The sequence below is a fragment of the Etheostoma spectabile genome, chromosome 15, assembly GCF_008692095.1.
Source record: "Etheostoma spectabile isolate EspeVRDwgs_2016 chromosome 15, UIUC_Espe_1.0, whole genome shotgun sequence".
In the NCBI taxonomy this organism is placed as follows: Eukaryota; Metazoa; Chordata; class Actinopteri; order Perciformes; family Percidae; genus Etheostoma; species Etheostoma spectabile.
In genome coordinates, this window is record NC_045747.1 from 34,815,583 (window position 1) to 34,830,081 (window position 14,499).

Sequence of the window (14,499 nt, forward strand, 5' to 3'; positions counted from 1 at the left end):
TTGTTAATGTAGACCGGTGTATGTGTGAATTTGTTCTTCCTAAAATCTATGATGACCTCCTTAGTTTTCTCCACATTAAGGGACAAATTATTTTTACGGCACCACTTGATCAAATTACACACCTCATCCCTGTAGGCAGTTTCATTATTGCTGTCAATGAGTCCTATCAAAGTAGTGTCGTCTGCAAATTTCACAATACTATTAGTGGGATGTTTTGCCCTACAGTCATATGTGTACAGACTATAAAATAAGGGACTGAGACAGCAGCCTTGGGGTGCTCCGGTGTTTAGCACTATACAGCCTGAGTATGTAGTGCCAACTCTAACTATCTGGGGGCGACCTGTTAGGAGGGAAGGCATGCCTATGGAATTAGGTTTACCTGTCTATTTCAAATATATGTATATAGGTTAATTTTAGAATAACTGTTTCATCACATGCACACAGCAGTTTGACAGAGGAAGAAACTGTTTTCTTTAACTAAATGTCAAGGGACTGTGGTAATTCAATCAGGTGAAGGTGAGCGCAGGCAGGGAAAGGAGGAATAAAAAGGTTTACATCAGTAACAACATGATGACATTCCAAAATGACATTCAAACACTAGGGTGTCTGTACTCTTTGTCTGGACTGTCTGGGTTCCAGTGTTCCATTATGTTGTTTCATAATGTTTAGAGATTACTCAGGCGTCATATACTGTATATACAGTACTTATTTAGTGACAGCTGTAACTTTGACATTCATTGAGTCATCTATAAATTCACACTTAATAATGTGAAATCTTGTCTCATAATCATCAGACATGGACTTGATGTCTAGAGATTGTAAATAAATGCAAACAGGACTTTGTCTTAGTTCACTTGGTAACTCAATGACTCCATGGCAACCTTCCACTTCAATGACAACTGAACAAACTCTATTAGGGAAGCACCTAACAATTGTTTTCATTATTGATTTATCTGTTGATTATTTTCTCGGTTCATCCATTAGTTGTTTGGTCCATAAAATGTTACAAAATGGTGAACAATGTCGATCAGTGTTGCCCAAAGCCCAAGATGATGTCCGCAAATGTCTTTTTTTGTCCACAACTCAAAGATATTGCGTTAACTGTCACAGAGGGGTGAATAAACTAGAAAATATTCACATTTAACAAGCTGCTATCAGAGAATTTCTTTTTTCATAGAAAATAACTCAAACCTATTATCAAAATGGTTGGTTGATTAATTTTATAGTTAACAACTAATTGATTAATCGATTAATTCTTTGCAGCTCTAAACTCTGCTGACACAGGCTGTGTGATACAGTTAAAAGCTCTGAAAAGGGCTTCTCTACCTAGAGTTAGGATTGTTTTTTTAGTACTAAGTACTATTTTCAGGTCTAGAAAACATTTGATGCTTAACGCCATCAGATTGTTTTGGCTACTGGGGAACCTTTACTTTGGGGATGGGCCTTCGGTTACATTTTCTTAGTTGATTGGAGAAGTAACGATCAACTATTGATTAATCATTAATATTTTTATGTTAAATTCACTATTTGTTTAACTTTTTATAAATTAAAAATGCAATGAAAATACAAAAATACAGCGTGTTTTTCCTTGATGAGATAATTATTACAAGAAGAATAACTATACTATATAGATATATGCGCTGCGGTTTTCGAAAGAAGTGGAACCTGCAGCTAAAAGCTGGCATTCTGAAGCAGAGATCCTTGTTTGTTTCAAAATAATAAAAAAAAGAATCACGTTAAAAAATTACTTAATAACCTAACCAAAAACATATTAATACTTAGATCTGACAGGTTTTGTCAAAATGTAACTCAAAATGATCCAAGGCATATAGACTTAAGAAAAAGGGTGAGATAGATTAGCACACCTGACAATAAATTAGGCTAATTAACAAAGCCTCATAAAAAATAACTAGTAACTCCCTGACAACTATACTCTACAGATTTTTGTTGAGAAAGTGAAGCATTTTGACATGATGTGTGGAAACACCCGCTCTGAGGGGACTGACGTTGCCGGGATGTACAGGTTCCTTCAACACTAACTTTACCAGCCCGGTCTGTAGGGGTGCAATCCGGGGGTGGGGGAAGTTTCCCTCAGATAGTTCTGAAGTTTATGCACTTTGTTCAAGTGGTACATCATCATTACACCGTGTTACAACACTATAATACTATTAAAGCTGGCTGCTTTAATAGTATTATGTAGTATAATACTATTAAAGCTTGCAGCTTGCAGCTTTAGTAGTATTTATTAAAGCTGTTAATTTTTAAGTATTTGTAGCTTTCATACAGGCATTTTAATTCTGTTTAGTAACATAACTGTTTCACAAAAATCTAAAAATCTGGGGTAAGTCTTTGCAGCTCTCTGAAACTTTAACTTCCCGCAGTCCTCTAAACTCAACTTTGCCAGCAGTCAATATGTATTAGTGCCAGATGGTTATCTTCCGCTTGGCAAAGGTAACTTAAAACAGGGGTTTTAACATCTGACACTGAAATTTTAGACAACTGCATCTTACAGTTTTTAACCTACAGTTATCATTTAGGGGCATTGCCATTGAATTTGGTAGTTAGCTGGTGGCTACAACTTAAGCCCTGTTATTTTTGCCAATTTTTTTTTTTTTTTACCAATTGGCACCATGAGATGTTAGCGGTTCTTGTCTACAGTGTACACATGAATGTATAGACAGCTATCACTGGATCACTTACCTGATCTGATAACAGCTTGGGCTATATTAAACCTCCTGGAAGCACTCCCAACTCAAATTGATTGTGAGTTTAACAAGTAGCAATCAAATGCAATCATTAGATCTTTTTATTGTTGGTGTTGGATGTGTATACATGGTCCATCTAATCTCCACACTCTGTTGCCATCTACTGTCACATCTGGAGAAGTGGAGCTCAGCTGTCTTTATTGTAGCAAGGTATATGCATTCAAAGCATCAAAAAATAGAAACTAACTGTCAGATACTGTTATAAAGAATAAAGCCATTTATTCTTTCTTGATTATTATTATCCACAATTCCCATTAAAAAAACAAGACTGACACTTTCAATTTAAATGTATTAGTACATGAATTACGTGTTATTTTCATAACAAATTAATCCTTAAAGTCATTCATTAAACAAAGACACATTAAACACAGACACTTTGGTTCCAGCCTCTCATGTTTGAAAGTCTGCTACTTTTTTCTGTTAACACTTAAATTAAAAAATCTTGATTTTGTCCTTTTTATGGACAAAATTTAATAATTTAAAGACACATTAAGGTTAGGGAAACTCCTCGACAATTTGTTTACTATTTCCTAAAATATTTTAAAGACTAAAAGATCAATCAATTAATCGTAAAATAATTGATTGATCAAAGATAGTGAAAAATGTAAATTCATTAGTTTGGGGGTGTTGGATGGACATTTGAAGACATCACATTGAACGTCAGGAAGTTGTGTTCGGGGTCACTTACCAATTTCCATACCACTCCATCATATTCTTTCTGAGTAGGAGGCTGATCTTTAATGCAATATCTACATTGCCCATTATTAGCAACCAGTCATCCAATGTTCCAAAGGCACATTCTGTTTACTAATCTGATATCATTTAAAAAAAACTGATCTGCAACTGATCTCAGCTGAAATTCTGTCTATAATGGAGTGCAATGGAAATTTCTAAGTGACCCCAAACTTTTGACCAGTAGTGAAAGTAATCGTTAGTAGCTGTCATACAATAAACATCTTAAGGTGCTTCAAAGAGTTAGTTTATCTGCCATTGTACTGTTATACTCACTACAAAATGCTTGACAAAGTATCTGTTAAACAATTCATAAACAGTATATTTTTCAAACCATGTTTAGGTAAAATTGGTTCATACAAATCCTATGTTCCATTCATCCATCCATCTTCATCCGCTTATCCGGTATCAGGTCGCGTGGGCAGTAGCTCCAGCAGGCAACCCCAAACTTCCCTTTCCCGAGCCACATCAACCAGCTCCGACTGGGGGATCTGAGGCGTTCCCAGGCCAGGTTGGAGATATAGTCTCTCCACCTAGTCCTGGGTCTTCCCCGAGGCCTCCTCCCAGCTGGACCTGCCTGGAACACCTCCCTATGGAGGCGCCCAGGGGGCATCCTTACCAGATACCCAAACCACCTCAACTGGCTCCTTTCGACGCGAAAGAGCAGAGTTTCTACTCCGAGCTCCTCTCGGATGACTGAGCTTTTCACCCTATCTCTAAGGGAGACGCCAGCCACCCTCCTGAGGAAACCCATTTTGGCCGCTTGTACCCTGGATCTTGTTCTTTCGGTCATGACCCAGCCTTCATGACCATAGGTGAGGGTAGGAACGAACACTGACCGGTAGATCGAGAGCTTTGCCTTCTGGCTCAGCTCTCTTTTTGTCACAACGGTGCGATAAACTGAATGTAATACCGCACCAGCTGCTCCGATTCTCCGACCAATCTCCTGCTCTGTGGTCCCCTCACTCGCGAACATAACCCCAAGGTATTTAAACTCCTTCACTTGGCGTAAGAACTCATTCCCTACCTGAAGAAGGCACTCTAACAGTTTCCTGCTGAGAACCATGGCCTCAGATTTAGAGGTGCTGATCCTCATGCCAGCCGCTTCACATTCGACTGTGAAATGAAATCAAACAAACAAATCAGATGTTGTTAACGCAAAAGCTTTGGGGTGTAATGCCGCGTTCCATTTACCTTGGAAGTTGGAAACTGGTGCTAAGAATAATGTCACACAGGAGTAAACTGCGTTCCAGTACAGCAAGTCGGAATAACCAGGGGGATTTGCCAGGTTTGCCATTGTTAATGTAAGATGAGATTTATTTTGTGAATATTTAGAGTTACTGAAATAAGTAATATTTCCATCATTTGTAGCTTCATAGTGTATTCTGTTCCTTCATTTAACCAGGGAGCTATTTAACATGTTGTAGGCCTACCCTGCCTGCAATTCAGTTAACAAGTTGGCGGAGGGATTTGATGAGATGCTGAAGTATGTATGTTATGAGTCTTGAGCTGTTCTACACTGGAAGAAGTGTGTTAAAAAGAAATGGACCAAGTTACCGGCCGTCGAAGCTGTCTCCGTGCTCTTGCTCTATCCACGCCCCGAAAGTACTAGTATGTAATCACGACTAGTTAATAGTTAACGCAAACATTCACTAGCGTTACATTAACAATACCTGTTTATAACAACGCATTACACTTTTTTTTGGTATACAAACCAAGTTGGACAATACTGTGTGTACGAATGATTTAATGAGACAAAAATAAGACAGAAGTGCTAATAAACTGTATATTACTACAGCTTTCACTACTGTTGATGCTCGGAGCAGCCATGTTGGATATTGAGGTTGGCGTTGTTCGGGGTATTGCACGGTTTTCCGGCTTCCCGAGTCAGAAATCTGACATCAGGGGGCATTCCATTCAAAATTTCTGTCTCTGAGTTCAAAAGGAATGCACCATAACTCTTGAAAATACAAAATTTTCCACAAAGTTTGGTTAGAAAGTGTGATACTCTATGACTGGGGACTGACCTGACAATAACATCTAGTGCTTCTTTCTTGTTAAAAATGCATTTTTTGCACTCCACTTCTGCCAGGCTCATCGAAAATTGATTCTGAACTGTAGCATTGCTACTAATACACATGCACAGTTGTACACATTCTGCATGCATGTACAAGTATTTCTGTCATGTATACAAATCAATGTTAAAGGAATCAGCCACTCTTCATAAGCAACTTTATTCAATTTTTTACAGTGGACATGCCGAAAGATGAGAGAGCAGGCTTTTAAAAGGCAGGCTCTATGCAGGAGCTAGGTTGGCTCAGGTCCCATACAGTATATGTCCAGACCTGTGTTGTGGTGAATCTGGTGCCCTCATCTGGCACTCTCTGCACCTCAGATTGTATTGTTCATCCATCTGAGGTGGCTAAAACGTGACAGAGTTGTGGTTTTTATTCATGCATGAAGAGTGACAGGTCTTCATTATTAGTTATTTTATAGTATGGTTGCACTGAAAGTAATAGTGAGTTGACAAATCTGACACACATGCACTGAACTATGACTAGACTAATATTTTAACATCTGATCATAATCTACTTCGAACTCATGGACTCATAGAAACACAGACACACAGTTAGAAATGATAAATAAGAAGGAGTGTATTTTTGATCATTTACACCACATTATAACATAATTAGAGATTTTGGTCTAGTAAGAGCCAAAGTTGAGTTTGATTTGATTTTAGTGATGAGGATGTCAGATGACACATCTGTCTGAAAAATGCTCACTCTCTCCAGCCAGTCATGCCTTGTAATGCCTGCACGGCATTACAAGGCACAGCAGGACATAGCTGGGCATTGCAGAGCGCAGCAGGATATAATAGGGCATTGCAGGACCACTGCGACAGCTGCAACCATGATTTTGGAGCCTCCCTGATCCAAGGAAACATGCTGTGGTCAGGGCATGAAGACAAATGTTGAGTTATTGTCAGTCATTAGCAGTAAATCAGTGCCTGAAATGGGCCAGTACTCAGCGGTACTGATTACTGGCAATTCTGATGTTCTTCCACATGAGTACCCTTACCTTGTTATTATCAATATTATTAATAGGCTAATATTTATACCAAAATAGATTATATATAAAAATTTACTGGGACAAACCAAACAATACAATTTCAAATCAGACATTTAGCACCCCATATGTATGTGTACGTGTGTGTGTATATATATATATATATATATATATATATATATATATGATATACAGTATATATCATGCTAAACAGGAATGATCCTTTGTTTCATAAGCACTGCAACAATTCGACTGTGAGATTGACCATTGAATCAGGCTCCTTAGTTCAAATCGTTGACGATAAAAAAAGGATGTATTGTGCAGGCCTTGTGCACTCAGCCACGTCAGCAAGCAACACAGCCAAGGATCACGCCACTGTTTGTTGAAATAGGGCTTACCATGGTCTCACCTATAGTAGCTGTAGATAGGTGGGCAAATGCATTGCTTGTCTCAGTGCATGCATTGTTTTAGTACGGTGCAACACCGGCAGCGCCGCCACTAGTTAGCCTAAAGTAGTGAATGGAATCCTATGTTGCCGGTTAGCATGTTGTGAGTAAAAGTGAGCCAACAAAAAATATGCAGATATTAATTTGGGACTTTATTGGGTGGAAGCACAGCTGAAGCATTGCTACATTGGGCTATTTGTACTTGTCGTGAATTGGCAGGCCACAAAAAGTAGTTAGGTTGTTTTTGTTTTTTTGTTGGCTGACGTTTAGTCACAACATGCTAACCGGCAACATAGGATTCCATTCACTAGCGGCGGCGCTGTCGGTGTTGCACCGGACAAAAACAATGCATGCACTGACACAAAAAATGCATTGGCCCACCTATCTATCTACAGCCAGGGTAGGCCGTGATAAGCCCTATATCATTAAATTGTGGCATGTTGTATTAATACATGCAAACATGCAGAGCAGCAAAAAGCAATGAAAAAAGAACATACAACAATTGGGATGGAGATTTAGATAGAATATTAAAAGACGCAGTAGAAGTTACAGTAATAAAATGTTGAAACTCTTTATTTTCCTCAAAATTGGAGCATAAATAAGTTTTAATACACATTAAAATGTGTTAAAGATACAACAACCTGGCAAAGAAACATACATTTGCCTGCTGTTAATCTGAATGTAGCTGTGAACCATAAAGAGGGGATAAAAAGCTGGGAAAAAAATTAATTAAAATTGCAGAGTACAATTTACCCTTATATCTTGTCAGAGAACTTGTAAATAGCTTATAGTAAATTAGATTTTGCCAGCCAGAGTTTCCTCTAACACATGCAGTACTGTACTGCCCTGCAAAGGCAAACGGCAGATTTTGTTTTTTGTCAAAAATTACTTCATGATATTTTTGGGACATTCAAGACATCCTTTATCATGTGGATAAGTATCTTGAGCCAATTGTGTTGTTTTTAAAAATAAATAAAATAAAGGGTTGTCTTAACAGTAACTTTCAAAAGCCCAGAAGACACCAAGGTAGAACACCGTAAGACCAGTTACCGCTCTTTGACTTGTTTTGGAACGCTCAAATTCAGTTAGGGTACAGGACAGCCAAAAGTAGATGGCTATAATGTAAATCATGAGAAATATATGTTATGATAACTAGATTTAATGCAGGTGTTACTATAATGATATTGTAAATGGTTATCAGCAACCAAATATTGATAATGTTGATAAAAGTTACTCACTTTTGCAGACAATACAAAGGCAGAGTGCAGTAACTTCAAAATAGAGGTCAAAAGTCAAATTTGAGCTCAAGATTTTTTATGTTTCATTACTAAACCTCTAACATCTAACATTGCCTGTCTTCAGCCCCCCGACGGCGCCAACAGTGTGCAATATTAGCCAACATCAGCTAGCACTATTGTTTCTTTTTCTTACTGTGGCTTTTTTCTCTCTCTATATCTGCCCCCCATCTTTCTCATGTTTCCACTGATGTCCTGCCCGCGATGCTCATTTCAGCCAATCGCTGCCTAGATTCTCCGATGGCTGTCTATTGAAGGGGCCGCCGGCAAATGCTGAGCAGGCTGGCGAAGTCGAGGTCCGCCTCATTGTCCTGTGATTGGTCGCTGGACGGGACTGAGACTACATGGAGCCAATGTCCAACAAGCAGGATAGTAACTCATCAGAAGGAGAGGAGAAAGGGTGAGTGCGTTTGTGTCTGTGTGTGTGCGCTAGTCGTCTTTGATGTAAAAGAAAAAGAGATTAACGGTGGATTTGACACAAGTCCAGTTGAAAGAATCGCTGCAGTCATGGATGGATGGAGGGATGGATGGACGAGGTGCATCAACACAAGTTGAAATCATTTGAGTCCTCAAAGCACTTTGACTCACACAACTGGGTATAGTTTTTGAATATGATGTACAAGGGTAGACAGAAGTATGGATGCGTTTCTCAGTGACTTGATGCTTTATATTGAAAGTGAGAGTAGAAAGAGAACAAAATATTAATAACAGATGACATAAATTGTGCAGCATGAGCTATATAAATAGAAAAAGAAAAGGCTGGGTGGAGGGATATCTGGGGGGGGAGGCTGTACAGTGTGTTTAGTGTATTTTTTTGAAGAGCTAAAAAGGAAAACAGAACACTGTCACGCGGCCATCTGTGCTCCCTCCATTTCTCCCGCACGTGCCGCCACACACACATGCTGCCGTCCTGGCTTCACTAAACAACAAGACACTGAAAACAAACACTGAGCTAAGTTAAAGTCCCACACTACTCACCCAGGATGTTAAAGAATATGAGGCCATAGTTACACAGATAGACAAAAACAGTGTGAAATATAATCACATGAATACATTTGTAAAATGATTATTGAAACAATAAGTTGTGAAATATTTTTTTAGAAATGATTCAAACTCAACTCAGTATCACGTATCATGTTTTTTCATTGTTCTTAATTGCTGTTTTTATAGGACTCTCTATATTTCAATATAGATGTTTTCATTTAAAAATTACCTTTTTCGAAATTGTTTTTGTTTTATAATGGCATGTTTCCCAATAACACTCTCATTTTCCAATTCAATTCTGTCACGCTTCATGACAGTGGTGTTGTCTTCGCCCTTCTCACATTTCAGCCAATCATACAGTATGTTCCCTGCCTTTTTGTGTATGGCTGTTTCTAAGCTTTTATTTTCAATATGGTAATTTCTTTGCAGGTGCTGTTGAGTTTAGGTGAAACACCGGATGTTTTCCTTGTTTCGTGTTTTTAAAAGTTCAGCGTATGAGGTGAGATGGAAAGTTTGTTTAGGTGAGGAGCGTTCATGGCCTGTGAAAGCGAACATTAAGTTTATATTTTTTGTGCAAGCGAACAAGCTCAACAATTGCTATCAAGTTTAGCCAGTTAGCTCCTGCACGCTAGAGCAACAACAATGCCAAAGTTATTCTGTATCAACTGATTAAAGATGGCAAAATGAAACGGTTTTATCTAGTCTGGCTTACTGGATGGGTATAAAACCCCACAATCTTAATTTCAAAGTGCACCATCTTTGCCTCCAGCGCTGTGGTTTTGGCAATGCACAGCTAGTTTTCTCCTGACTCATTGTTCATACAAAGGAATGCTGCATGGGCATTAATGCTTTCAGCAGAAAGAGAGGATTGGTATTGCCATCAATAGGATTATGAATCAAAATTTTATCACAATATGATATAATCATTCTTCGAACTACGATGCAATACTTTGCTGATATCTCAAATTCTGCCAGTTTCTGGTTCCTGCAATTAATATTTGACAATATCTTGTGCACATTTAACACAGTCAGTTACATTTATACTAACTTATAAAAAGCAACTTGAATAGAATTTCACTTTTTTGTTATCATTGAGCTCTTCCAGTCATTCAAATGAAAAATAAAATGTTTTTTAATAAAAAGAATAAATATAAAGTGGGAATTTCACAATAAAAGCACATTTTAATATTTAAAAAAATATCTATAGATATTTCACTTTGCATCGATTATATTGATTCAGATGGATGTACCGTTACACCCCTATCCTTGTGATAATGTAGCCAGCACTGTGTAAAAGTAGAATCTACCTGGGGAGTTGAACCTGTGTCCCATTTGCATGTGTGTATCCTCATGTGAGCAGATGGATTTGTATTATTGTGTGTGTATGTGGGTGTGTGTCTGTGTGTGTGTGGGTGGGGGGGGGGGGATGTCTGTAGTGGATTTAGCTGGATTAGGAGCAATGAGGGCAGATGGCCATAGAAATCAGAGGACAGCTTGGGATGACTCAATATGTGACATCAACATGGGATTGTCGCTTTTTTCTGTGTGTTTATGTTTCTCAGTGTCATTGAGCCTGCACATGTTCTTGTCAGCACTTCCTCCTGCCCTGACCCCTCCCTTCTCTGATTTCTGAGTCATGGAGCATGCTGGATCAAACACACACACACACAAACACACACAAACACACACAGAGATGTTAATGAAAAACTTAGCCTGGAGTATGGGATAATGGAATAGAATTTGATGTGTGTATGTGTGTGTGTGTGTGTGTGTGTGTGTGTGTGTGTGTGTGTGTGTGTGTGTCAGAGTCGGCTACAGTGTGAAGGACATGCACTGTTTGTCTATTAGTAAAGTATGATTCCAATCAGTGGTTTCCATTCCAGATCCATTTCATTCATCTGAGTGAATGAATTAGTTTAATAGCATTTCATCTATTTAGAAATTCAATATTAAAGTCCCCCTCCACTCAAAAATGTGTTTTTCCTATGTGTATTGTCCCTTATAATGTCAGACCTTAACTATATTGACTCATATCCGTGCACAGTTTGTCACTAGAGAGGTGTTTTTACATTTCTCTTCTAAAGGTGGAGATGTCTGTACACTTCCATGAAATTTGAGATTCAAACGTAACCCGGGTAAGCTTGACTAGGTACATCACTAAAGCGTCAGTCTATATTGATGACGGTTCATCGGGATAGTTCTGGTGCCCGCCAAAGTTCAGGTGGCTTTCCGATTTTTTTGAGTTAACCTTAAATTCTTGTCAAATTGAGCAACATTAACCGGAACCTTCCTGTTTTTTACTGTTGACAAACATCCATATGTTATTTTCTAAGAAAGGGATAAATACCAGGAACAACATGGCTCTGTAGGCAAAAAATAGGCTTCAGCCACTGCTTCTTAAAGGGCCTTTCTTCCTCTCTTATTGAGGCCTTGCCCTCAGGCAACCCCTCTGTACTTCTACATTGAGTTCATTAGCTTAAGCAGCACAAGCAAACACAACAACAGTTGTGTATTAGTTCACAAGCCTCTTGGCCATTTGACCTGCTAATGTGTGACATGGACAAATAATGAATAATGAAAAGTAGTGAGGGCTTTCATACCAAGGCGTGAATACATCCAAGTTAAATGATTCCTAATGTTTAACATTGTATAATAATTCAAGAAAGAATACATTTGGGTCAGAAATGCTACTAATTTTAATAGCCTATTTGTTGTGGAAAAAGCTTCACAATACCTCAAGCATTTATTTTAACGCATCAATGAGTAACTTTTATGTATAAATGAACGTCCATAACATTCAAGCCATTGCCAAATGAGTTGATACAAAGCTAATTAAGACCATCAGCTCCACACAACTCTCTCTGTATTTCTCAGTATGGCTATGTTCAGAGGATTGTTTTTTTTCTCCAACTTTTGCACGCAGAAACTAAGTGAAGATAAATACCTACTTAAGAAACATTTTTCCACAACTGACCCCCAGACACACCTTAACACACTCTTCATCAAAGTTAACCCCTGGCTTCATGTGACAGCAGTATGACATGACATTGTCATGGTTGTAGGCAGGATATATCCTTAATTAAATTGAATACCAGGATGTGAATCATTTGAGCATGACAGTTACCCATCACATGACATCGTATTTACTCTTTAAATCAAATCAAGTTACAAAGCAACTACTATCAGTTGTTTTGTTCCCTCTTGTCTGTTGTACTCTTTGACCACCATCCCATGACCCATGCCCCCCGAAGCTCACCGTCACCACAACAGTTGTTGGCTTGATCTCCAGCGGATGCGGGTCGGCCCGTAGGGCAGATGTAAAGAGATCAGTCGCAGTGGTGTTAGTCAGAAAACCCTTCACATCAATAAGTCCAAGCCGACAGTGGGTAATTACATGTGAGCCTTTTTACATTAAACAGTGGTGGAGGAAATATTCAGACCCTTTACTTAAGTAAAAAATACTCTGTTACAAGTTAAAGTCTTGCAATGAAAATGTTACTTAGGTAAAAGTATTTGAGTATCCTTAAACCACCACCACCACCAATGCCATTAACAGAGGTAGAAAGACAAAGTCAGTGCTTTTTAGCTCCTCGGTGTGCACAATCCAAAGATCCTGTAATGGGATCTACACCCAGGAGCTGTAAATTTGAGTTCTACAGCTGTGCCATGAAGAACATTCTGAATGGCTGCATCACTGCCTTCTAGGACAATATCACAGCTTCTTCAGAGGGTCAGTGAGGATTTTCTTTCATCCAGGACATCCACAATAGACAACTGACATGTGAGCTACGGCTGCAATAAACAGATATTTTCAGTGTTGATTATTGTGCTGATTATTATCTTGATTTGTCTAAAATACTAGAAAATTGTGAAAAATGTCGATCAGGGTTCCCCAAAGCCCAGGATGATGTCTCATATGTGATGTTTGTACACAACTCAAAGATATTCAGTTTACTGTCACAGACGTGTGAAGAAAATATATTCCCCTTTTTTCGGAAGCGCAGACAATTAATTTTTACTTTTTTATATAAAAAAATGATTCAAACCGATTAGTGGATTGTCAAAATAGTTGGCGATCAATTTAATACAACGATCCATCCATCTTAATCCACTTATCTGGTATTGGGGCGCGGGGGGAGCAGCTCCAGCAGGGGACCCCAAACTTCCCTTTCCTGAGCCACATTAACCAGCTCCAACTGGGGGATCCCGAGGCGTTCCCAGGCCAGGTTGGAGATACAATCCCTTCACCTTGTCTTTGGTCTTCCCCGAGGCCTCCTCCCAGCTGGACGTGCCTGGAACACCTCCCTTGGGAGACGCTCAGGAGGCATCCTTACCAGATACCCAAACCACCTCAACTGGCTCCTTTTGACGCAAAGGAGCGGCGGCTCTACTCCGAGCTCCTCTCAGATGATTGAGCTTCTCTCCCTATGTCTAAGGGAGATCAGCCACCCTCCTGAGGAAACACATTTTGTACTCTGGATCTTGTTCTTTCGGTCATGACCCAGCCTTCATTACCATAGGTGAGGGTAGGAATGAAAACTGACTGGTAGATCGAGAGCTTTGTCTTCTGGCTCAGCTCTATTTTTGTCACAGTGGTGCGATAAATTGAATGTAATACCGCACCCGCTCCGCCAATTGTCCAACCAATCTCCTGCTCTATTGTCCCCTCAATTGCGAACAAGACCCCAAGGTATTTAAACTCCTTTGCTTGGGGTAAGGACTCATTCCCTACCTGAAGAAGACACTCCATTGGTTTCCTGCTGAGAACCATGGCCTCAGATTTGGAGGTGCTGATCCTTATCCCAGCCGCTTGACACTCGGCTGCCAACCAATTCAGTGAGTGCTGAAGGTCACGGGCCGATGATGCCATCAGGACCACATCATACACAAAAAGCAGCGATGAGATCCCCACCCTGACTGTGCCTTGATATCCTGTCCATTAATACCACAAACAGGATTGGTGACAAAGTGCAGCCCTGGCGGAAGCCAACCCTCACCTGAAACGAGTCCGACTTACTGCAGAGAACCCGGACAAAGCTCTCGCTTTGGTCATACAAAGATTGGATGGCCCTGAGAAGGAACCCCCTCACCCCATACACACCGGTCATATGCCTTCTCTAGATCCACAAAATGCATGTAGACCGGATGGGCATACTCCCAGGTCCCTCCAAGATCCTTGCGAGAATGAAGATCTGATCCGTTGTTCCATGA

The 14,499-nt window shown here is 39.5% G+C and overlaps 1 protein-coding gene and 1 long non-coding RNA gene across 2 annotated transcripts in view; one reads left to right on the forward strand and one right to left on the reverse strand.

The window, feature by feature from the left end:
- Positions 1 to 957: 957 nt before the first annotated feature.
- LOC116702643 (uncharacterized) overlaps positions 958 to 14,499 on the reverse strand; it is a 16,904-nt gene continuing 3,362 nt past the window's right edge. Inside the window, exons 2-3 of the long non-coding RNA XR_004335228.1 lie at positions 6,026 to 6,029; positions 958 to 1,148 (exon numbers count right to left, since the gene is read on the reverse strand). This is a non-coding gene — a long non-coding RNA (uncharacterized LOC116702643). The remainder of the gene's footprint in view (positions 1,149 to 6,025; positions 6,030 to 14,499) is intronic.
- Positions 8,649 to 14,499, forward strand: part of LOC116702639 (thyroid hormone receptor alpha) — a 106,541-nt gene continuing 100,690 nt past the window's right edge. Inside the window, exon 1 of the mRNA XM_032536959.1 lies at positions 8,649 to 8,704. Coding sequence (XP_032392850.1) covers positions 8,649 to 8,704 — 56 coding nt within the window. The remainder of the gene's footprint in view (positions 8,705 to 14,499) is intronic.